Here is a 25,169-nt window from a genome sequence, read left to right as displayed (position 1 = left end):
TGCCCAGGAAGCATTTCTTTTCCATACAGCTCTGGAGGAGCTGAAAGTATTCAGAAAAGCCCTGAAATGCCCGGCAAGGTGCAGCTGAGCTCTTTTTGTGTAACTGAATGCCCTCGCAGAACATAATGAGCCAATTCGGAATGGGTGTAAATCCAGAGGCTTGCACTATACATCAGTTTAAGCCATGGGGTAGAAAACCAACAGAACAACAGAAACAGTTGTCAAAAGTGTGGCTTGTATTTGCCCTAGCCACACTTGGTATTTCCTAGAGAAAAGAGAGAAAAAGGTAAAGGTGTTCTTAATTTTTAAGTCTTGGGCTCTTTTACTTTTTTTTTTAAGGAAAAGAAAAAGAAAGGTTTTCTGGTACTGAGGCCCTGACAACTGGCAAATGGCCAGCTTAACAGCGATATTTATCAGTAGACCCTGAGATATAACAAGCAATCACACTCCAGCTGGTTTATCATCAATAAGCACGGATGGAATATTAGTAACAATTCTGTAGGTTTTAGAAGGTGAACACTGAAAAAAGAGCAGCTGCAAATTGGAGACCTCAGCCTGGATTTCCTGGTCTGCTAAACTCACTTGTTCAACAGCTCCAGGTGGTGTTGCCATGTAACTACATCACAAGAGCCATACTGGAAATTGCGGACTGAACTGATGACTCATTGAGTAGATAAACAGATGGAAATGGGAAAGCAGTCAACAGCTGTACAAGCCCCTGGAACATCCCCAGATGGAAAGAAGCTATCACTGGACCAGCTGACCACAGGGCCGGAATTGTTCCTAGCACAGGCAGAATGAGCAGGACGCAGAGATCTAACACTGTTTTGAAGATACTTGCTAGAGATAAAATTAGAGGCATAGGAAACTGCAAAAAACTGTAGAGCTCTGATGCTCTGGGACAGACCAAACTTGGCTTTTATTGTTCGTCCCACAAAATTTGCAAGCACAAGTAGACCTGAAATCATTTAACATCTGCTGAAGAAATACATGTTCTTGCATGTGTAAGAAGACACTTTGACCTCAATTGGAGCAAACCCAAGCACCAGAATTTGACTAACCAGGCAAAATTCCAAGAAAAGCCAGTCCATCCCATAAAGTGGATTACCAAGAAGCACTTTCCTTCTACTGGGGGCAGGAGGACAAGCCTAGAGACTTCTCAGGGTTCATTAGAGAAATAGGGATCATTATTTTCCTTCTTCAGCTCACAGAATCACCTCCTGAAAGGATCTTTTGGCAGCCAGAAATGAACTTAACAAGGACACTGACCGATTGAAGAGCCTTTGTGGATACTATAAACAGTATTGATTTTCACATTCACAAAGAAATGAATTAGATGCCAATTGTATATGAACTGAGCCGTTGCCTCTTGTACACAGTGTGTCTCACTACCTGTGTGAATAGAAGTAGCTCTGCAAAACGCTGGGTGCCCTCAAGGGAAAAAAAGGTTGAGGAGGGAGGGAGTACAGCTGCAGGATTAAAAAGGTTGTCTCCAGTTTAGTCCTCTACTATTGTCAGCAAGCACCTTAGGGAAGGCCATTTCTCAACTATTTCGGCTGCTGTATAAAACCATAGGGAAACAGATTTAAACTCCATGATCACCATGGTGTTGATGTACATGGTTACAGACTAACCTCAGACCTCCTAGCTAAAGGGGACCAGAAGAGAGAGAAAATGGTGGATACCAAGTCAATAATGTGAAACTGGACTCCTCTCTGCTCCACAGGACTTTTCACTTGCACAAATCCAACTGCATATTTTTTCTCATGCTTGACAAATGAAAAAATAGATGTGTAGGCATCGAGCATCACTGTCATCTCTGTGCCATTCACAATGACCTTTCCCTTCCAGAGCTTCAAAACTACCATTCAGGACAGTTGTCCAGCTCTGGGAGAAAGAGGGATGCAGAGGTCTGTCGGAATGGGGAGGATACCAGTGCTGTGTCCCCTCCTGTGCTGGCCATATTTGACAAGGGCAGACCCAAGAGCCATGACAAATGACATGAGTCTGTGTCATAAAGCTCTATCTCCTACTGCAATCTTCATCATCACCATCACGAAGAAGATCTCAGACACTGAAGCCGGGGCTGGTTTAATCTTCTGCAGGCCTGTAATGACTCTGAACTCTGTCTAACATCACTCAGCATGACTGCTTAATTACAGTAATTAGGGAGCGTGGTAGAAACCCGCGCAGTGTGAAGGAGGCACTGCACTCAGGAAATGGATTCTCTGTCAGTTGGGTCCATTAGGAGGTCAGCCTGCCTGTCACTTCCATCTCCTGTGGCAGACGGTGCTCAAGTCTGGGAGCTTGGGAGGCCTGTCTGAAACGTGCTGGGCTGGATCCCGTGTCCTAGGCAGGGGTCGTGCAGCTTCTCATCTTTCTTCCTTCCCTCCCATTCCCAGGACTGCTCTTAGCACTCCAAGATCAGGCCCAGTGAAAGACCACTCCAGGCTACTCTTTAGAAGAAGACAAGGACAGTGTTTGTTAGACAGGTGTCCCTGGGAGAGATAGTGACAGCGAGGGCTCCTCTCTTACCATCACCCTCCATGAGAGTGGAAGTGCTCGTCATAGCTTTACCACTGGGTCACAGGGAGTCTAGGTGGGACTCTACAGCTGGCTTAGCCCTCCATCCCAAGAAAAGGCATATGGAGAACTGGCAGGGAGGAGAGAACATTGGCATACCATTACTCTCACCCCAGACACGTAACCCAGGGTGGCCATGGCATGTTAAGGGAGTGATTAGAGCTTGCACTTAAAGCAGGTGTGATGTCTTTCTGGAGAAGCATCTCACTCCTGACTATGTCCAGCCACCTAAGCAGGTTGCCTTAGGTCAGGCAGCGCAAATCCCCTCTGTCCTGTGCTATGAGTGGCCTCTGCAGGCTCACAGCAGCTCTGTACCGGACTTGGAGCCGGATCTCCCGAGCACCAGTACAAACCTTTTCCCACACCACCAAACATGTCCTTTTTAGTCCTGATCCACCCTGGCACATAGCCCACCTGCAAGTATTCCCTCGGCTGCTCTCACTCTGCTAGTCACACCTGATCTTCCCTGAACTGTAACAAAATGCATTTCAGGCTGGGCCTGCACCAGGGATGCTGACCTTTCCAGTCCTCCTGAGGTTCACAAACACCTTCCCTGCCTGGTGTGATACCCCTGCACGAGCACACGCAACTTTGTTTGCACTTCAATAGGCGATGCTGAGCGTGGCCAAGGGACACAGATTAGAACCTTCCCCCAGCCAGGACAGAAATAATCCTGGCCCCACACCACTGCACCAAGGAAGAACTCTGGCTCTGAGTTAATGAACCATAAATTCCAGCTTAATGAGTTTTATACTGAGGAGAATAATTAATGTAATTAGTACTGATATGAAAATGATGGTACTCGAGCCTGGATTACAAGGGGGAAGGGAGGATCTGGGGGTGGGAGGAAGCTTGGAGGAAGTTCATTCCATCTATGGTGCTGTTCACCCAGAGGAACAGGGCTGGATGCATTCTTGGCAGGCTTTAAAACCTCACCTCCCATCCGCCATAAAGGGAAAGAAAATAGAGCATGACAGTGTAGCAAAAAAGAGATCAGCCATCCCTGGCTGCAGCAGAGATGTGGAATCTTTAATGCAGCTCTTTCCTGTGCTGTCCTTTAATTTGCAGCTCCCCCACTCCACTCCGTATTTGCAGTATGTCGTCTGCCCTCTATGGTGCCTATTTTTTGCTTCTATATGAAAAGCTCTTTATAAAGGTGACTACCTCCAAGGGTAAAAAACCAGCTCTTTAGCTATATAAGTATTTTGATACGTTTTATATATTTAATGTAGTCCAAGAGGCAGTAATACCGATATTTTAGTTTTATACATATAGATTGATACATAAATTTCTATATACACATAAAGTGGCCCAGCAGGAGGTACTTTGTTCTGAGTGAGGCACTGATCATAGTATATTCAGCACTGGAGAAAGAGACCTCAACACTCATCCTAAGTGCTGACCCTGCCTGCACATCTGATAGTGGTGGGGAAATAAAAAAAAAGCAGAAATGGATGTGTTTCACAGCACCTCTGTTTGAGCAGGCATCTTTTCCACCTTATCTGTGCAAAGTGTCTCTGATACTAGCCTGGGTGTTTGTGTGCCTTTTCAACTCATATGAGCATATGGTGGGAGTCTCCATGCAAATGGCATCTCTGTTCTAAACTGCCATGCAGGAGGTAAATCCAGATTCTTTTCCCCTGTTCAGAAAGTAAATACAGTCTTGGGGGGAGACGCCAGGTTCTAGAAATACAGGATGAACTTGTCTGTCTTTGTGCAAGGTGAGGATAACATTGCCAGCAGTCTGCTTTCACCATCCTGCTCTAGGGCTTGGATCTGCACGCTGCCCTGGGCCACATTGTCCCTGAGGATAACTTGTGGCTCTCCTTGAACCATTCTGAGAAACAACCAAGAGAAATGCTGGAGTTCTCAGCAAAATGTGCCATGGTCATGAGAGCTTATCTCATGCAATCCAATAAATGCCTACCCAGTAATAACCAGCTTTGGCTGCTGCTAACGCAGGCTGTATTCAGCCCACTGGCTGGAAGACAGAGACCCTTTTACCCTCCCTTCGTGACACCCCCCCCAGCCCTCTGCCATTTGCCAGCCCAGATCTGTGACTAAATTGTTCCAAAAGGTCTTTATCCAGATGCAGAGGCTCCATCCTTGTGCAGTGGAGCTTTTTTATTAAAAAATATCCTGGGGATTTTTCATTCTCAGAGTTAGTGGCTTGTGCTAAAAATTCTCTAATGGTGTATTGATCAAATGTGTCTGATAGGGCACCTCCTAAGTAAGCGCGAGCTTCATGTTCAGCTGGACTGGACTGATGCCCCGTTCCCCCAGGAGTGCGTGCATGCTCACACACGCACAGGCCAATGTGTCTGTCTGTCCATCTATAACTCCTCCGCCCCCCCGCGGGATGGAGCAGCGCCTGGAAGGAGGAAAGGCAGGAACCTGGCTGGGAAGCCCTGATCCTGCTCCCTCCCGGGCTGCTGGGGCTGTGGAGGTGTGCGGCTGGGCTGGGGCTGTGCTACCAGCACCGTGGTCACTTGTCCCCGGGGCATGGTACACAGCCATGGGGCCGCAGAGGAAATCCCCACAGGCAGGAGTGCTTTCCCATGCTTGCCCCCAGCCTTCTCACTGGACCGCTTGCTTCACTCTTTTTTAAGCAGAGGACCCCCTATAAAGATGGGGGTTTATTCTGTCGCCTGTTTCTCGTATGAATGCAGCTATTGCTAATCCCGATCAACCAGGGAGTGCTTCCTGCCAGCTGGTGCAGGGCCCGGTTTTGCCCCTGACCGAGGTACGTTTGATCGCCATGTGCTGCTGGTGAGGAAATATCCGGGACACCAATGTTTGCCCGCTCACTGCGCCGTGATTCATGGGTGCTAGCGGAGCATGTAATTAAGCAGGAGCAGAGATGGAGTAGTCTCCTTTCCCCTGCATTATGGATGGGGCAGAGGAGGGGTCTCTGAGCTTCCCATCCCTCTCTGACAGCTCCCATGCAGTGCACCAGAGAGCAGCAGGGGCTGTCAAGCAGTCCCTTGCAGCAAAAGCGGGTGCAATGCATTTGTTGCCTTAAAACATTCAGTGTATACCTGGATATGGAACAAGAAGTGCTGCTTGCCTGCAGAAGGAAATCAAGGTGCTGGCAAGAGGAGTGGGCTAGAGAGGAGGGGGCCCCTGGGGATGACTTCACCTATACCTTCCCTAAATAGCTGCTGGCCCAGAGGGCTGGCTGTTTGTGGCTCTGAATCTGTTCCACCCACTTGCACAGGGAAACTGGGAGGACGCTTCCCAGAAAGCTAAAATGTAAAATGAATTAACTGAAAGAGGCATCTCTCATAGAACACTTGGGCATCATAACTACATCTGTGTTGCTCTGAGGGCAGAGCTGTAGTAGTAAAGCACACCAGGCATTGCCTTGCAGGTCACCTGAACACTGCTCCTCTGTTTAAGTCTCATGTCCCCATCACTGCTGCAGACAGGGAAGGATGCAACATGAAAGGAGGGTTTATCTAGTCCTGAGGACAGCGTTTGCAAGCAGGCAGAATTTAGCCAGTAACTCCTGGGGCTCAGTGCAAAAGCAGGAGTGCATGTGCACATATGTACATTTTGGGTCTGAATGTGCAAGGGGTGATAGATGTAGTGAACAACTCAGGAAGCAGTCAGCACTGGGAGAAAGGAAGAGATCAAGCACCTCACACAAGTTTCACAGCTAGGAGAGAAGTTGTTATAACTCTTCAGTTCACTTTTATTTAAGTTCTGTGATCAGTCTTTTCCATCTGCAAGAGCTCTTGTGTCAGTGCCACCAACATATGGAACAGAAATTACAACATTTCACCCCAGTAACAGGAAGAATGGCTTCATGTCTCACACCAGTAAGAGACAGAAATAAAACACCAGTTCCTCCCATATACTGCTAGCCCACTGGACACATGATCACCATCGACCAGTTTCCTGTTCAACTCGTTCAGCAATCTACCCCCAACAATGTTACTGGATAGCTCTGTTCCCAGAGAAGGGATCTTTTAAAATCATTTTGCACCATGGCAGGAGGGAAACACCTCTCATTAGCATTGCTGCAGCAGGATTTCTGCACCTGTGAGGTCACTGCAGACATGGGTAGCCTTATCATGAAGCAAAGCTAGTGTTACGCCCGTGGCAACAGGTGCAGCAAAGTTTGGAAATAGCCATTATGCAAACATCGTGCAACTGTACAGAAGGGGAGGGAGGAATAAGAGCCCTGGATCAGAACCATTTCTAAATGCAGCTTTGTAAAACCGAAAAAATGGACTTGAACCTCCCTATCTCTTTCTTCAGGGTTTTTCTTCGGGGGTTTTGCTCCTCTTCCTAGGGTACAAGGGAATTTGGTGGTGTGTGGAGACTCTCTTCTGCTATTTTTTTGAGACCAAGCCAGTTTTTAAAGAGAAGAGAGACTGTTAAGAGGCAAACAGAACCAAGGCATTGCTAAGCTTAGTATATGTGCTGGCCTAAGTTGAACTACTGCTTTGAATTTAGGCTTTTCTTGCTTTTTCCCTTTCTAAGGAGGATTGAAAATCCTTTCCCTTTGCTGAAAAGCACAGTAAAACCCTTTGTGGCAGTCTTCTGTGGCTCAATTGCAAAGCTGCACAAGGCAACTAGAGTTTCTCTGTAATGCTGCAGTCTGTATCTCTGCCTTCCCCTTCCTCATCAAAGCATCATCCCTCCAGCCACGGGCAGCAGAGAAAACCACCTGCAACATGTTCTCTGCCTCCTCTGGCAAACAACCATTTTGTCTAGCTTGTTTCCTTATGTATCTGAAGACCTGACCGTATTCCACTTATTTAAATTCTTAGATCTGTCTGAAACTGCATCAGGTGAAGGCTCCAAATCAAATTTACTTTAATTGCCACTGTGCAGGCAGCATCCTGCTATTACAGGCATGCAAATAAGGAAGCGTGTACCAGACTTTTGCTTGCTTTTCCTCCATGGTAAGTGATGCTGGGTTGATTCCAGGATCTCAGAGACCCCTGGGTTCTCCAGCACCTGATCACCTTTCCAAACAGAGTGACCCAAAGGCAGATTTGGCAGACTCCAAAGCATGGTTCCCTTGCTGGGGTGAATGTGTTGGCTGTGGCTTCAGTTCAGAGCACACCCAGTTTCCAGCTCTGTGGTAACCAGAAAGTACCCCAAGGTATGTTGAGAAGAAAACAAGAGAGAGAAAAAAATTATCTGCATCAAGACACATAGCACTTGAGTCCGTTTTTGTAAGGAAATGACTGGCTGAGTTCTTTGGAGACTGGCAGAAGAAATGTGAATCCAAATGACTCCAAAAAGGGTTCCATCAGTCAAGACCAAAAGGATGGCATCGGAAAAGTTGTGTTTAATGCTCTAAGGCTACATCTGTATAGTCCCTTGATCCTCTGGGAATGAGAGCACTCCATGCTCTAGCACATATGATAGCTGCTATGCCTGTTAGAGATACTGGCCATTTCAGCTTGGCCAAGAAATGCATCGGTGCCCTTTTATCCACACCACACCCAGCCAAGCAGAGCCAGGTCACCTAGCTGATAAACAACCTGTCAATCTAGTGGGAAACCACTTCCCAGCAGGAAACCACCTCCCCACATTGCGCAGCGATTTCCCACCACAGAGACAAAATCTTGTCCTTGTGACCAGCTACCGTGGTGTCTCCACAAAGCATGAAGTGGCAACATGTACTGGAGAAGCAGGGGAAGAGGGGTGGGAAGAGTTGGTTCTACAAGGGTGTGTTGTATGCCGTGCAAGGGCCCAGGGGGATCCATGCATGTGGCATCATCCTCACACAGTGCTATATTGCTTAACTAACTGAAGTATAAACTTCTCTCTTATATACAGATCTATTTATTAGCCTGCAGGGAATCCACGAGGTAGTGTGAACACAGATGTGCTTCTCTGTGGAGGAAGAGGGACAAGCAGGGTGAGTCTTGAGGCTAGTCTAGGTGATGGGAACACAGAAAGTGCATAGAACAACTATAGCTGTTTAAATTCAGATATACAAAAATAAAATGGTGCCTTAGTCTGTGTGGCATGGCAGGAGCTGGGCTGGTAGCATCCAATGCAGTATTCATACCTCCTCCTACAGGGAGGCTTTCATCTTGATGGTAGCTTCACTTCTGATTTGTACAAGTCACACTGAAACGTTGTTTGGTATCCGGGCAGCAAGATAATGGTGTGGTCCCCATCTCTCCCTCCCACATGCACTTTGCTCAAACATCCTCGTGGTTTCCTGAGTGATGTTAAGTGTGCAATGTCTGCAGAATGCCAAACACCCAACCCGAGACAAAGGAAAGTAAATGCCCATTCGCCAGGAAGGCATATCCCCTTGTTCAGAACTGTCCCAGCCGTCATCTCTTCTATGCCATACCTGGGTGAAACAGATGAAAGTTATCCTTGAAACCAAGCTCTTATACAGGATGTTCATTCCTCTTTCTCCTCTTCCTCTTCTTTGCTTTTATATACATTTAAGTGTATATCTATATTTATTTTTCCTCTAATACAAGTGAACACAAATGTGATGTGGAAATAAATTCCCTTCTCTAAAACACTTTGTGGTCACAGGAATGTACACGTTTGGATTTACACACCCACACACATTCCAATATCAAAAAATTTGTAGTCCCAAAACTAAGATGCTTTAAAAAAAGTTAAAAGGCCAGATTCCTCTATTGGCTTTTATCCTTCATTAAGAGCAAAAAGATTACCTGAAGTAATGATTTATTCTTTATATGCTGCCTGAGTTCATTTTAAAATTCCAATCAACAGATGCAAGGAAGAGAGGGGGGGAAAGCTAGTGGGGGGTCATGTTAGGCTTTGAAAAGGAAAATTAGAGAGAATGTTTTCCTTTCTAATTTTTTTCCCCTCTGGGTTTCAGGTTATAAGATGGTTATTTAAAGGATGCTTTCTCCAAATGTGTTGGCTTCAAAATATGTCCCCATACCATCTGGATTTAAAAGAGTCAATCCAAAAGACTGGGAGTGGGAGCAGGGGGGAAAAAGGACAGAAACTAAACCCCTAAACCAAACCCTTTCCTTGATTCTTGGGTTGGTTTTGAGCATCTTTCATTATAAGCATCTTATTATTTGGTTCTGCAATCTTGGCTGTTTAGCTCTTTACAACAGGGATTTCCTATCCCCCCTGCCAAGGGGCAAACAAATTTCTCCAAAGAAGGGAATAAAACCCCCACTACAGCCTCAGATTTGAGCACTGGCTGTGCTGTAAAACTTCACACAAGCTGTAACAAGGGTGGTGAAGAATCCACACCCAGCTAGTCTGGTGCAAACAGTGTAGAGATTGACACAAGGGAACCTACGGACATTTAATCAGGTTGGGCACATCCCATCCAACACAGGGCAGCCGTCACCCACATATGCATGCACACAGATAGCCAGCTTGATACAGGAGGGCCAGGATGAGAAAAGAAAGATGCAAGTACTGAATGAGACGTGGGCAAAGGCAGAGTGTTCCCTTGAGCATTAGCAAGCCAGGCAGATACTTAACCTAATCATGTCAATTACAATTGCACCAAAATTTAAAAATCAATAAATAAAATAAGCAATGGCAAAGGGGGGATCTAAAAGGCCTTGGTTCTTGAGCGACAGGGTCAGGAGAAGTGAAAAACATTAGCTTCTTCATTTTGCTGTGTTGACACTTTAAACATACTGTTCCTTAGGACAGATGTAAGGAGCCCGGGAACCGGGAGGTGGGCAGCAGAAGGAGATGTCAGAATGATGAGGATAAAGATCTCGTGGGAGGTCTGACAAGGGGGTATAGACATGAGGGATCTTCTCCAGATATCGATCTTCATGTGAGTAACAGCGGGTCAGGTAATCACTCGCATTCGATATCTCTGAGTGACACTTTCCAAAGTTCTGTAAGTAGAGACAAAAGTCAATGGGTGAAAACTCTGGGATCATTGGCCATAAAATGTACAACTCTTCAGTTCCTTGCTGAGACATACATATAACAGGTAGGATGGAAAATTATATAGTTCTCCTTACTGCTACAGAAAAGTAGAAACCCAGGTGATAAATCCTCACATTTCAAAATTTTTGTCTCATTTCCTGAAATACCCGTATTGTTGATGAATATGTATAGATTTCGCATGGTTTGCCCCTTGCTTGTAAATGCTCTGCCTCTCTGGATAAAATAAGCAGCTGGCCAAGAAAGGACAGTTTATTTTCAATCTTCCTAACTCTTCCACACCTGAGTTTTGAAAAAGCAATGCTTGTATGCATCATTAATCTAACCCAGGCTCATGCTCTATTATTTAAAGGGCACATGTGTCTGACCAGGGACTTTGGAGGCAAAATAGGTTATTGTGTCTAATGTTTACCTAGTAGATAGAAGTGCATGTGCTAAGCTTTACCTATGCGAGCAGTTCCACTGAAAGCCTTGGGGCCAGTTTTGTAAGTCAAATCAACTACAGAGAATATAAAGCACTCGCAAGATTGAGACTGCTCTGTGGTCCCACGATCTTCCCTCTGATGGAGTGTATTCTCATGGATGCTTTGCAAAATCTGATTCTTCCTCTTTAAGTGCCGAATTGAATGAAAACCCCTCGGAGTCCAAAGTGCTTTGATTTCTATTGAGATAATTTTGCAGAGGTGTGGCAAGCAATACTGAAGAAACACTGCTTGTTCGAGTGCAAAAATCGCAGAGACCTTTTTTCTCCCACAAAGCTCCACGCAAACAGCAGCAACAAGAAAACAGAGATCCACACCCCCCCCCGCTCTCCTGGTGCTCCTGCGGGGCACGGCTGTGCAAGCTCAGAGGAGTGCAGAGCTTTCCCACAGCCCAGGACTCTGGCTCCCCAGAGGGTGGCAGCAGATGGGAAGGATTCCTCCCTGCACACAAGCTCTTTCCTCCAGTTTGAAGCCCCGCAAGATGACCCAAGCAGGAGGGACATCTAGCGAGGACCGTGCTTTTGGTCTTTAAAGTCAACCCCCATTCATGGGCTAATCTCTTCTCTAAGAGAGAGCGAATGCACTGGCAATCACCTTCTATGCCTGTGGTTTGAACTGGGGCTGGTTGAAGCAAGTAACTTGCCCTTGAGTCCTTCCTTGTTCTCTTTCAAAATACCAGAAACAGTCGGTTTAGTGGAAAGGACAAGGATTTGATCCTCAGGAGAAAATGCCTGAAGGAACAGAACAATCTACTCTGCTCATCTGCTGCCAGCTCCTGGATAAATATTTCACCAGGACGCTTAAAAAAATCATATAGAAAACAAAGTGTCGACAATAATTTATTGATGGTTCAGACTGCTAGAAGAGGTAACAAGCAAGTTGAAGGGCTGCACCGTCTTAAGGCAATTTCAGGAACAGTCTTGCTAAGAGCAACAAAGGGTGCTAGAGGATGGAACGTTTGTCTTAGCACCAGGAAAACAGCAGCAATACTAAGGTCAATTTGATTTTCATTTCCCTTTCCTTGGCAAAACTGTATATCCCACTGCTCAAGCTTTTAAAAGTCAGTGATCTTGACTGGCCAGATAGCAAAGAATAGTAGGGTCTAGGCACCTTCTATTTAGAATTGCTTCACTGGTACCTGAAATTCAGGTGGGCCATTCCCACAGCTACCTCATGAGGTTTTCGTCCACTTCTGGCATTTAATTGCAAAGTGAAAAGGTGGAGAGGTGCTATGCAGCATTGTAGCTGTTTGACTGGAAGAACCCAAACCAGGGGACATGAGGAAACTTCACTAACTCTATCTTAACCCCTACAATCTCCTCCTAGCTGCTTTAGGCAGCTCTGACTCACAGCACTCCCATCCCCAGGTGGGAGCTATATTTACCTGGAAAGTTTAGGCCTCTACAGAGTTCAAGATTTACACTGTACCACACACAACTCTGTGGCTGGAAAACTAGGCAGGCTGTGGCAACACATACTTTAAGCCTGGAAACAGTTATCTTCATATAAATTCTATAGCATAAACAGGGATCCGTACCATAAGGGAAGCAGGGAACAAAGAGCAACTGTTTGCTATTCTTCTGATTGCACCAGCTGATAAAAAGGGATAAAGAAGGGCTAACAGCTAGGGAGAGTGTTAGCCAGCACAGAATGTGCACAGGTTCCCTCCCTGTATAATCTACTCTCAAGAAATCTCAAACAAAACAGAACTCCTTTCCACACTTGCAAGGGGGGAAAAAGTATTAGCCGTGCTCTCCTCCTGCTTTATAAAGGTAAGTCATTAATTGATAGCTCAACTTTCTGGATAAAGCTAACCTGACAGGGAAGATATCTCAATGATTGAAATTTAGTAAGATGTAGTAGGCAAGAAGGTCTCTTAGCAAGACTAGCAATCTATTATCAATTAAATGAGAGGGTAGGTTTATATGCTTTTTGAGCATGCAATGGAAAAGTATAGGACTTCATATTAATATGTGCCCTCAAAACGCCTAATAGACAGAAAGGTCTAATAGGAAAGAGATTCTCAGTTAACATAGTAGACATCTTATGTAAATTGAGCTGGGTGTTAGCATCTAACACTGAAAGAAGGAGAAAGGGTCATGGGATACTATTTTATGGGCTGCCTATTGACAATATACTGGGTCAGCAAAGCATATTTCTTTCTGTTTATCTATCAGTTAATGTGGGCATGAAACAAGCATCCATGAAGTAGAGCTAGAGAAAATAAGTGTGAGTTTGTCAGCACTTCTATTTGGCCAGGTGAGTATGAACAAGTTCTTCTCTTCTTTCTGGGAAGTGCTCACTTCTCACAGGTGGGAGTGGGGCCAGAGCAGGGCAGCAGGAGAATGCCAGCATCAGGGTCAAAGGAAGAGACTTCCCTGTCTCCTTTCACCTTTCTTCAGTATGTGAAGCCAGGAGTCACATTGCTCTGGCTTTGTTCCCTGATCTCATTTCCAAGTAGCAAAAGGGAAGAGAACAAGATCAGCCTGATGTTTTTTAACATATTTAGCAGCCAGTGCCCTTTGACTTCCTTCCCCAGTCCCATTGTGACTTTTCCCAAATCTAATTTATCTTTAACAAACTTTGAAATTAAATTAGGGATAATGAACTAATTAAATTGAACTGGCACACAATTCTGCCACTTTCCCCCACCTGACTTCTCCCACTTGCCTTTGTTTCCAGCATGACTCCATGCAATTCTTCATTATCTGGGTTACATCCTCCCCTCTCACTTTTATTTTCAAGAGCTTGATTAAAGGGGATGTCAGCAATCTATCTGTTTCAGACAGCCTGGCAGATTACCTTTAAACAGCCTGTATTTGATTGAATTAGAGAGCTTTCATTTCTGCCATGACTTCCCCTCAACCCTTCTCCATCCCCTATACACCTGTCTCCAGCTTTTCTTCTATTTGCAGATCATCTCTTTGGTAAAACTAGGTGTGCTGCAGGCAGCTTTGCCTCCAATCTGACCATATCCTATACTTCTAATCACCCTGAAATAATGAGTTCTTACTGGTCTAAAAGTGAAAAACTCCGTCTCAGGGTCCTTAGGATTTCTCTGCTATAGTCTCTGGAAAATCTGAAGACTCTCTTACATGAGAGTTGGACAGATACCGCTATGGAGGACTGTGGTTTCTGCTACTGCTCAAAAGCTCAAGAACCAATTAATAACCTCTCATGCAGCTTAAACTTATCTTCAGTCTTGCAGCATGGCTCACAAACACAAGTAGGTTGGTTTTCTCTGCTTGACCAAACTGAAAGCAAACACAGTGCACATTCATGCACTTAACAGATGTGTTAACCTCTTCCCTGGCCGGTAAAAGTCCCTGCTGTTCAAAACTATTCAGACTTTGGGCTGCCACTACCCTGACCCTCTCCATCAGTTGGTTTTGAATTTTGGGATGCAACACAGGCTCATGGACAGTAAGAAGTAATTTTGTTGAGTGACAGCAACAGAAGACTGTTGTCATACTGCAGACCAGTCAGTGGAGAGGATGTAGGTGTTGGAAGATAGAAAATATAACAGGAACCAAAAATAAGAAGCATTTAATCATGGTCTTGGGAGCCTCACATCTTCTCCTCCCTGTTTTTAAACTCCCTACTCAGCGTTTTTGGGCTGCTTTTCATCCTCCAAGTATGGCTGCAACTTTAGGTATCTTCTGGCATGCTCCTGCTCTGTTTGACAGCTTATCTATGAGGGAGCTCCCAGAATAATCACTGTCCTGAGTAAAGATCAAACATTAACGTATCAGGCATGAGCAGATACCAGTGGTCCTGAGCTTGCTCTTAGGAGTGGTGGAATGCTGTGAGGACAAAACTGAGGGCAAGTGGGACAGAGGGACTTGCCCCTGGGTTCAGAAAAAGAAAAGCTTGAGCATGAGGAACACTGAAATTTCTGAAATACAGGGCAAACACCTATGATGATCGATGCACCCACAGACACATGCAAGTATTACTTATGCAGAAAACTTGCTCATAAAGTTGCATTCCTTCTTATAGCATGCTTTTAACTCTTGCTGTCTATAGTACGTACCTGTTCTGCATTCCTATAGCATCTTAGACCATCAATAATCTTAAACATTGCCCTCCTTGCTGTTTCCCTCCTGAGTCTTTCTCTCTACCCTTTTGGACTCAGGGCAGGGCTGTTATCCTCATTTACAAATGGGAAACTAATAAGGAGACGCCTTAGTTCTTTGCTGTATTTCTCCTCAAAACTGGAAATGGGGCTATTGACCTGAGGGGGTATTCAGGCAACCTTGGTGTTGAGAGGAAGGAAATGTGGCAACTGGGAACTGAGTCAAGGCTGCTACATTTGATGGTTCTCCAACACCCCCAGCTTAGTCTGCACCAAATCTGTAACTGGTGCAGGTGTAATTGTTTTACAGGGACATGCAGAAAGCAGAGCTGGGAACTTGAACCCTGGTCACTAATTTTCTGGGATCTTGGTGCAAGTCTCATGATTTTGATCTATTCTTGCTGTAACAGGGATGAGAAATTCCCAAACAAAACGGAGAGCAGGAGTGTGGGGATGTGAAGGGGGAGGAAATAATTAAAAAAGCATTTTAAAAAAAAATTGTCCTGATCTGTGGTGTCTCTTAGAAGGGAGAATTTGTGGTGGTGAGATTACACCTTCAAAGCACCGTATGACTGGCTTTATTTTTACTTCAGAGAAACTGGGAGGATTTCCAAATTTGGATTTGGAGGATTACTGTCCTTTTGCTCACAATAAAATCCCCCACCCCAGGGAGGAGAAGGCAAGACCTCCCAAGATGGATTAGGGAGTGCTTGCCTTGTTTGTAGCAGGAGGAGTGTCCTCCAGTGCAGCCCAAGAAACTGTTGGGAACTGGAGGTGAAGGCATAAGGGATGGTGGCTGCTTTCAACCACATCTTCCTCTAGGTTGGCATTTTCATCCTCTCTCTGCGTGCAAGAGGCTGGCAGTGCTGCTGCCTGTTGGTGACAGGCAGGCAGGTGCCTGGGAGCTGATCAGCTTCTCTCTCCAGTGACAAACAGACCCCACAACCAAATGGAGAAAAGAAAAACCAAACCAATCCAAAACTTACTGTCCACTCTCGCTCGTTACGTCTACGAAGACCTTGATCCTCATTCTGGGAGCAGGGGTGGGTGAGACACCGCAAGAGAGAGAGGTTACCATTCTGGTCCGGGCCAGGCTTGCTGCAGACACTTACCTAGGAAGGCTTTTGCTACAGCAAGGGAACTACAGGGCTGCTTCCAACACAGGAAAACCAGGGACCATGGGGATAAAGGCAAACTGAACTAACCCATTGCACACCTTCTACCCCGGTGTTTCTGCTCCACCTTCACCCACCTATTAGCACAGATGTTCAAGGAGGCACTAATCAATGGGACAGTCCAGTGGGACTTTTTGAAAATGCCATTTTTCTCCTGTTTATCCTCCTGCAAAGAGCTATTCCCCTCCTTCCCAAGGATCCAATGCCCTTGTCCTTTATCTTCTTCTGCAAACTACCCCTCTCCATCCCCAGGTTGCTGCTTCTCTGTGTGCCACCTCTGATCTATCCTGGGTGACCTGGGAGGGATTCAGTGAGCTGCAAAGCACCTCATGTCTCCCTTTGCTTTCTTCCCTGTCTCCACACCCTTCTCTGCACCTCTTTGTTGAGTACCCCTGTGGGCCTGTAGCCCCATTAAACCAACAGCCCCTTCCTCCAGTATAAAAGGCAGCAAAATAAAGGGGAAGGAGCAAGGCTTAAAGGTCTTTTCCAACCTAAATGATTCTATGATTCTAAGGCAGAAGCTGCAGTCACCACAACTTGGGGGGAATACACAAGACTGAGGGAGAGTTACAGGCAAGGAGGGGGCTGCCAGCAGCATCTCCTTGGCCAACGACTCTTGGCGTCACCCTGTGGGATGGGAAGGGAGAGTTGCCTCCCTTTCAGACAGGGACCTGGTGGCTTTAATACCTGAGAAAAGGGTATGATTATAGGGTAAGGGAATATAAGAGGAGCTGAAGACACCTCTTTCTCCTGCAAACACCATTTCATTTCAAAGGGACACTGGTAGCTAGAGATGGTCCAGAACCACTTGTAGGTTTAAATGCAAGATGAGTTCTAATCAGCCCCTACCACAGGCCCTGAGCTTAAAGGAGCTTGGTGACCCTTAAAGTGGTCAGAAAAACATCAGGACAGGGAAACAGTCAGGTCTGGTCTCTCATCTGAGAAGGAGAGCACCAAAGAAAATAATCTTTCTCCGTCTCTCTCAAACATGCTGTCTGCACCAGCCTCACGCAAGGCAAGCTCTTTTATTTTTGCATATGCGGTCTCTCTCTGACTGTCTCTTATTCACTGACTCTTTCAGGTGCAGGAACCTTTATGTGTTCCTGTGTTCTCCCACATACTCTCCCACCTTGTTCTTTCACACATGCACATATGCTTCATCTTAACTATAGTTGCTTCCATGCACGAAAACTCTTCTTTTTTTTTTTTTTTTTTTTTTTCTTTCTGTCAGTCCCCTTCTCTTTCCTTCCCCTTCTTGTACTGAGTAGATTGGAAAGGCCCTCTTAACATCTCCATGAGGTTTTTGGCTTCAGCTTCTGCACATCCTAGTATTGCTGCTCTGCTTCATGCTGCCGAGCCTTACAAAAATTCTCCAAACCAAATCCCACACCAAGAGCTGTACCCTTCAAACCCACCTCATTTCTCCCTGTGTCTCCAGCCACACTGACTGCAGAGGGGGCAGACCCCTGTTCTGAAACAAAGCCATTAACCCTTTCCCCCTCCCACATGCCTCACCTCACTGTAGAAAGCAAAGGAAAACACTGCAAAGAGCATGCACAGAAGGCAAGACAAGGCAGAGACATTCCTGTCAGCACCCCCAGAACTAAGGGTAGCAAAGAGAGCAGCCATCGTGGGCAGCATGCAGGAGGTGGAGGGAGTGGGGAGAAGGACAGACTGGATGCATAGGGGCCACTCCACAAGAAGGGGAGGAGATGCAGAGGGGGAGCACTGACTTCAGAGGGGTGCAGTGAGGAAGGCAGAGTGTGATCATGTACCTTGAGGCCAGAATCTGAGGGGAAAGGGCCTAGAGTGACATGCGCTAGCGTAAGTTGGGCTGGATGGTTGCATACTCGACTAGGTCTCCGCCAGCATGGATGGAGGTCCGAGGACTGGGTGACGAGGCCAGAGCGGAAGTGTCCAGCTCTGCATAGTGGACATCACAGTCCTTGTTGCCAGAGTTCTGGAGAGAAGAGAGCAGCAAGGCGGTGGGGACACAGGAGGGAGGAATTGGGGTTGAAGTGGGGAGGTGGGGGGAGTGAGAACACAGGAACCATGCAGAAGGTGGGGGAGTGAGTGAATGAGACAGGAGAAGGGAGTGTGTGAAGGGTGGAGGGAGAAAGAAGAAAGGGGGGGGGGGGGGGAGAAAAAACAGTTAAGAAGAGGGAGGGAGGGAGGTAATGAACAATCAGTCAGGTAAAATTCCAAATCAAAGCACAGGTCCCAATGGCACTGCTCCCCATATCCACCACTGAGCTGAGTGACTCAGCCCGGGTTGGCAGCACTCCCAGCAACTGCCCCATCTGCCCCTTTTACTGGGGCTGCTCCCAGCAGCATCTTGCTGCCCTGTTCTTCCCATCAGCCCCTCTGGGATCAGCATTTTCCTTAGCCAGGGGTGGTTCAGTGAATTCAAGCCTTATTGGATACCTGACCTGTCAGTTCTGACCCAGGAATTTGGGGTTCATCGCAGCACACTGGAGGCAAACGCAGGGTTGGGGGCATGAGTGAAAATCATGCGGAAGGCTTGAATTTGGGGTATTGGGAAGGAGATGCCTGGAGAGAATGGCTTCAAAGCCATAGCTCCAAGGGCAGGTTTGCAGCAGACACATTATCACAGGCAAATGACACTGCTTAGCCAATACTGTTGTTTTGCCCTAGCATGGGGGCTGCAGAGTTCTTTAGTGCTACATTTTAACACCAGGCTGACTGCACAGTACGCTACTGCAGATTAACTATGCAGCATGATTTTGTCATTGTAATAACATCTAATAGATGCTAAAAGCATCCTTCTTTGGCATGAAAATATTTATGGGTATTCCCTTACTAAGCGGGCTTATCAGCAAGAACTGCATGAATGGAATATTATCCAATTTGTCTGATCATTCCTACCCAGACGTCTTTCATGCTTTGCAAATAATAATGGTCAGAGAACCCTGGAAGGCAGGATTGCATGGAAACCTCACTCCTCAGTCGGGAAAATGAGTCACCAGGAGGAGCCCTGGTGTCAGTAGCCAAGGTATGAGGGGATACCCTGGCTACTTGCCCTGTGGAGTTTCTTTAGTACTTGCTTTTGGGCCTGTTTTCTGTGTCAGCATTAGCCAAGCATCTGCTAAGCCTCTCTGAGAGGAGAGAGTTGTCTCTTCCAACTGAAAGAGCTTTCCAATTTCTATCCCTTTTCCAAAATGACTCCATCACATGGCAATTATGCAAAAGGTGTTTAATTTGAAAATGTTTCTCTTCTCTTTGTTTGGAAGTGTCCTCAGCCATGTACCAGCTGTGGCAGAGCCATTTTCAGAAGTTTATAGCCCTGTAATGAGCTGGTTTAGTGCCTGTTGCTGGAAGGGGTTATTCAGTGAGTAATTATCTCTGACTGCTGCACTGTTCTGTAGCAGGGTTTGGCTCTCTGATGGTGCCCCTCGGCCACAGGGGTGAAGGGAAAGGGAAACATGGCTGCAGAGGCATTTCCAGTGTCCAGTTCCCCTGTGGTGCTCAGCGAAGCTAGACACTGGAGGACCAGGAGGTTTGAGGTTGCCCTCTGTCCTGCCCTTGGCGGGGGGGTGACCAGGTGGCAGTGGCAAGTTATTGGCATGAAAGCTGTGTGTCCTATGGCCTCTCTGCTTCGTGTCTGGACCCAGACTGAGTGTCTATGGATATTTAAGAAAATTAGTAATGCCAGCTCCAGTCTCAAACCCAAACCTATGCTCTGCAGAACTCTTTCCCCCTGAACTTTGTATCTCAGTACCTCCTCTAGTCCCAGAGAAAGGCAGACTGTCTTTACCTCCTCATTCCTGTCCTGTCTACTTTGCGTCACTCCTCTACAAAATAGTACTTCCTTCCCACTGGAGGTGTTTTCTCCACGGAGCTCCCCTGCTTTCTGCCACTCTTGGGCTTGCTCCTGCTCCCTGCTGCTTGTTTGGAGTAGAATTTATTACAATATCAATAATGTGACTTGTATACAAGGTCTAGCACTGCCACATGCAAGCGCTCTGTGTAAATCATCAGCATCGGCACCCTGGTAATTGCCCTGTAAACCGAAAGGAATTATTTTGCTGTCTGCAGCAACAAAATTTTCTCTTCTACCTGTGCAAATGGGTATTGCTGACATATATACTAATCATACTTCTGCTCCTACATGCACTTGTACCTCCACCTCTCTCACACACAAACACACAGCTTCTACATCACACATAGGCACTGCCACACGCATGCAGAGCACACCTCTGCTTCTACCCACACACGTTACTCTGCGCACTGACACGCATGGGTACGGGCACTCTCAGACATGTATAGCCTTTGTAGGTGTTATCTGAAACACACCTTTCCATCCCATTCACTCCTGCTTAGATATCCTCACATAAACCACACAAGAGCTCAGAAACAAATGCTGCAGGCAATCCCATCACCCCTATGCTCACTTCTGTACCCTTAATTGTCCACTACACTGTCCCTGTATATTTCTGTGCTGTCAGCTTCATGTTATCTTTCCCACAGTTTGCAACACATAAACATACATATTCATTTGTAGCCTCTAACGCAGGGCCCAACCCTGCTCCCTTCTGCAGGTATCTTGTCCCTGCAGACATGCCCCAGCCTCTCCCCTTCCCCTGGTCCCCTGCCAGCACTCATCTGCACACATCCACACACACATACCTGCACACCCTCTTTGTGGATTCCTCCTCCACCTGCCTCTTTTATTTTCTCCTGGCACCTCTCCCATTTCCCCCTCCCTCGCTCTTTGCCATCTCTAATCACTTTCTGACTCCCATTCTAGTGCTGTGAAATTGTCAACCCCAGGCAGTGGCTTTCATGCCGTCTTGTGATAAATCTAGTTTATCCCAAATTACGAGGTTTTGCACAATTCATTTAAAGCTGAATGCACCCGCCCCATTTTTCTGCAGAATCCATTCCCTTCAACTCTCATCTTCTTCACTACACTCCCAAGTCAAATCTCCAGATGAAGTACAAGCAGAACAAGAATATCCTGCCTTTCTTTTGTGCCTTCCCCTTTAAAGGATCCCAGAACCATATATACAACAGAGCAGCTGCCTACATCTGTGTCTGAATACAGTGGCAGGGGGGCTGTATCAAAGTGACCCAATGAAGCTGAAGGGGAATGTGCTTCCCTCCTCATCCTCCAACTGACCCATCTCTCAGGTCTAGCTTGCCTTGGTCAGTCCCTCAGCACGCTGTTGGAGTGCGGTTACTGGGCCTGAGCTGAGTGTGTTGGTTTTGGTAACTACCACTATCCCTGCTGTGGTTCCCTGAAGGTTTCCGTGTGAGTGCTATCCCAGACACTCTTCAGCATCCCCTCTGCAGGGAAGTGCCTGTGTGCGACATGAATGGGAGGCCTCTGCAACGCCTGTGAGTGGTCCTGAAGGGAGGAGGGCAAGAGCTGGTTTCTTTGCAAAGCGTGGCTGGGCAACGTGATGCACACCTGGCCCTGGCTGTGGCAGTACGTGCTGCCTCTGTTATCTGGGAAGAATCCAGCAAAACCAGCACTCGTAGGCAGCAAAGTGACACCCTTCTTCCCCTTGCCAGTCACAAACTTGAATAGGTTGCTGCCTGCCCAAAGGATACAGTGATTTAGCAAGAAATGGGAGCAAGCCTCATCTCACTCCTGGGGCAAAAAGCCAAAGCATGGTGTGTTTGCATGATGGGGGAGCCTGATACCATTTACAGGGACTGCCAGCCAAGCTGACCAGAGGACAGGTCCAATTCACAGCTGTGCTAGACTTGTGCCAAGAGCGGGCAGAGCTGTGGCAGCAGTGGCTGAGTCGCCCAGACACCACATCCTGACTGCTAAGGGAGTTTCTTCATGGGCCAAATGAAATAAGGGCTCCATAGTGCCTCACCTCTTGGCTAAAACCAAGGTAAGGAGCAGTGAGTGCCAAGCACGGGACATAGAAATACATCTTCTCAGACCAGGATTGAGAGCAGCAAACTCGGTTCCCATGGTTACGGACCAGCTACCCATCAGGCCCCATCTCACATCACTAACTCTGCCACTTAATTAACTGGCTGCTCGTTATTTCCTGAAATGAACTCCTCCATCCTCCTGCTTGCCTGAAATTCGGCTCTCAGATGCTTTCCACAGAGCAGCCCATCTGGCTCTAGCATCCTGTGTTTCATTTAAAACTCACCTATCACTCAGCAAGGATTAGAAAGAGCTGGAGACAAGCCCCGGGACTGAGGGTCAGCTCCAAAGGGAAGTTTTTCTTTAGGAACATCAGCCATGTTCAGCTAAGATGAGGTAAATAGGATCACACCAACACAGCTCGGCAGGGAGCTGTGTCTTTTTATTTTCAATGCCCTCGGCATCTGTATTGCTGTAGACTTCTGCTAGCTAAAGGTCACTGGGCCCTGTCCTTCTATTATCTGCACAGAAATATACATTAAAGGGTCATACCAGGATGAACTGGAGGGAGGGTTATAATTAGTTATGTTCATAAAATATTACTCTAGTATGGGCTCATATTTACATTGCTTTCTCAAAAGGCTGGGTTCACATTGCTGAGATCTGGAAGCACCAGGCTTGGTGTTTAGTGTTCTGAACCACCTCTCATGGAGGAAGAGTTTGAGAGAGACCTGCAGCGTTTACATGGGGATCCTACGTCTCCCATGGAGGATGGGGGGAGCAGCCCCATGCCACGGGGTGAGGGAGGGAAAGGATATTGTCCAAGGCATGAGAGGAGGAAGGTTTTCTGTTTTCTTAACAAGGGAGGACGCTAATCCTACCTGTTCTCTGTTTCCTATGCCTTTGCCCCTTGAATCTAACATTTCTTCCTTCAGCCTCAGTCCTTGAAAACCAGCCTTTCCTTCATGGCTGTTAACATCTCTCCCTGACCCTTAATCTCTCTGCTGCTGCCTCACATTAGCATCTCCCTATCTGAGGCTGAACAAATCCTCACAAAAAACGGGGGTTTAAAGACCTTGTTGTCAATAGAGAGCCAAATACTGGCATGCTCTGCCCTGCAGAAAATTGCTTTGTGGAGCTCTCGCTGCAGCGCACAGTGCTCTTCGAGAGCTGCTTTGTTCAGCTGCAAAATCTAACAGGGGCTCAACTGCAGAAGGTGAAGAGTGACCAGGGTGGGATAGCTGGCTTGTAGGCTTAGGTCTCATATGTATGTAAAGATGAGACTACCACAGGTTGCGGCAGTCCAATGACCCATAAAGGCACAGCTCTGGGACCTATGGAAACAAAGGGCAAAGGGGGCAAGTGCTGAATTAGGGTCAGTAGCATTTGAGAGGTGGGCTGAGATCAGAGTGTGGAGGTTGCCTTCCTCCAGGAGAGGATGCTCCTGGACTGTGAAGGCTGCTTGTTCCCCCCCAGGGTGAGAGAACCTGTGTGAAAGGCAGTGAGGCTGGGGGTGAAGATGAGGTCAGACAGCATTATTAGAACCCTGATCTCCTTACCAGTTTGTCAGTGTAGGGAGTGGGCTCGGTGGCTGCCATGTCATAGTACGGAGTCTGCAAAGGGATTTTCTGGATTTCTTCCTCGTGTTTCATGTTGTCTAAGTGAACAACCTGTAATAGAGGAGAGAGAAGAGGGATGAGAAGAGCAAGTACTATCCTTTGTCACAGTTTGGGGCAACATCGACTTCAGGTGACACCACCATAAGATAACACCATGAAGGGCAGTGCATCTTACCTTCTCCCTTGCTCCTGCCATATTTCTTGCCTCCTGTTCTCTGTCTGTCTTTCTCACACCACTCATGACATTCAAGATGGTGAGGATGCTGAAAAGTCCTCACACCTAAGAGCCCAGCTGAACACCATCTCATTTGGAATTCAATCCCCATGAAAGGGAGTAAGCAAGTTCCAAATTATAGCTTTCAATTAGTGCCAGTCTTTGGGAATTCTGGGCAGACAAGTCCTTATTTTCTGCCCCTCAAACTTAGGCCACAGAATTCTTTGCTCTTGCAAACCTTGTTTTCCAACATTTAGGCACTGTGGACACTGCTTGGAATCAGTTTTCCTTGCCAGAGGAAGGAACTTGCAGCTGGGCTGGGGAGGCATACCTGGATGTCTTCTGCAGTCAGGTGGCTTTTCATCTCCTGTTTCCTCTTCGGTGGAGGGGCAGGTTTGTGGGATGGAGGCAAGTCAATTCTGCAGATAAAGAAGTGGTTGCTGATTAGAGAGCAAGAGAAAGGGGTCTGCTTGCTTTGATGTGTCGTAACAAGCCAGATCCTGCATGCGCCAAAGATTTGATTGTGTTTGTCACTGCGCTGCCAATATAATCATATAGATTATACTCAGTACCCCCCCCCATGCCCTCTTTCTCACCCCAATTAGAATTGTTAATAGAAATAAACTCCCTCCTAGCATTCTGTTCATAATTCCAAGCAAATCCCCATGTCGGATTGCAGATCCCGAGGGTATAGCTGGGATACCTGTCTCCCAGCACTGTTTTGGAATGGCTCCAAATCATCCCATGGGAGGCGGCTTATTTTATGGCTGTAGGGTACCAGAAAGTGTCTGGCAGTGGTCACTGCAAATCAACAATGTAATGTCAGCCTCAATTTGGTAGCTTATCTGGAAGTGTACCCCTGCCACAGGCTTCCCAGTAGAAGTTTGAATCTTCCTCATAGACACGCTATACCATGCAGGGACATTCATCCCTGACCCCAGTCAGGGGATCAGCTTTTGCCCCAGAGCATAAGGATTGGCAGCCATTATAATCCTAGCCTAGAGACTGTCTCTGCACATTCTGTTCATATGCACAGATGTGTCTAATCCTTTTACAAAACTTATTAAAACCCTGATCCACTAATTAGCTGGGTCCCCCTCCCTGCTCTCTGTACAAACTTCACCAGATCTTCTGATAGAGATGGGCAACTTTCCTTGGCAATTCAATGGATTCCAGCGTGGGGCCAGAGTCTATGGGTAAGGGGGAGAGTAAAATGGGTCCCCGAGGCTCTGCAAAACATTGACTTTATGGCTCCAAAGAAAAGAAGTGCTATTAACTTCTGGAGG

The 25,169-nt window shown here is 46.8% G+C and overlaps 1 protein-coding gene across 6 annotated transcripts in view; it reads right to left on the bottom strand.

Annotated features, from left to right (window-relative positions):
* Positions 1-6,247: 6,247 nt before the first annotated feature.
* NECTIN1 (nectin cell adhesion molecule 1) overlaps positions 6,248-25,169 on the bottom strand; it is a 107,744-nt gene continuing 88,822 nt past the window's right edge. Inside the window, exons 7-11 of one of the 6 annotated variants that reach the window (XM_049800191.1) lie at positions 24,215-24,302; positions 23,610-23,720; positions 18,050-18,159; positions 16,011-16,055; positions 10,260-10,415 (exon numbers count right to left, since the gene is read on the bottom strand). In XM_049800191.1, coding sequence (XP_049656148.1) covers positions 10,367-10,415; positions 16,011-16,055; positions 18,050-18,159; positions 23,610-23,720; positions 24,215-24,302 — 403 coding nt within the window. In that variant the 3' untranslated portion in view covers positions 10,260-10,366. Of the gene's footprint in view, positions 10,416-16,010; positions 16,056-17,974; positions 18,160-23,609; positions 23,721-24,214; positions 24,303-25,169 lie in introns of all 6 variants that reach the window. The other 5 variants (XR_007506000.1, XM_049800195.1, XM_049800189.1 and 2 more) reach the window with 5 other exon arrangements.

This window comes from Accipiter gentilis, chromosome 5, assembly GCF_929443795.1.
Source record: "Accipiter gentilis chromosome 5, bAccGen1.1, whole genome shotgun sequence".
In the NCBI taxonomy this organism is placed as follows: Eukaryota; Metazoa; Chordata; class Aves; order Accipitriformes; family Accipitridae; genus Astur; species Astur gentilis.
The sequence above is the reverse complement of the archived record's forward strand: the minus strand, read 5'-3'. Positions and strand labels throughout refer to the sequence as shown.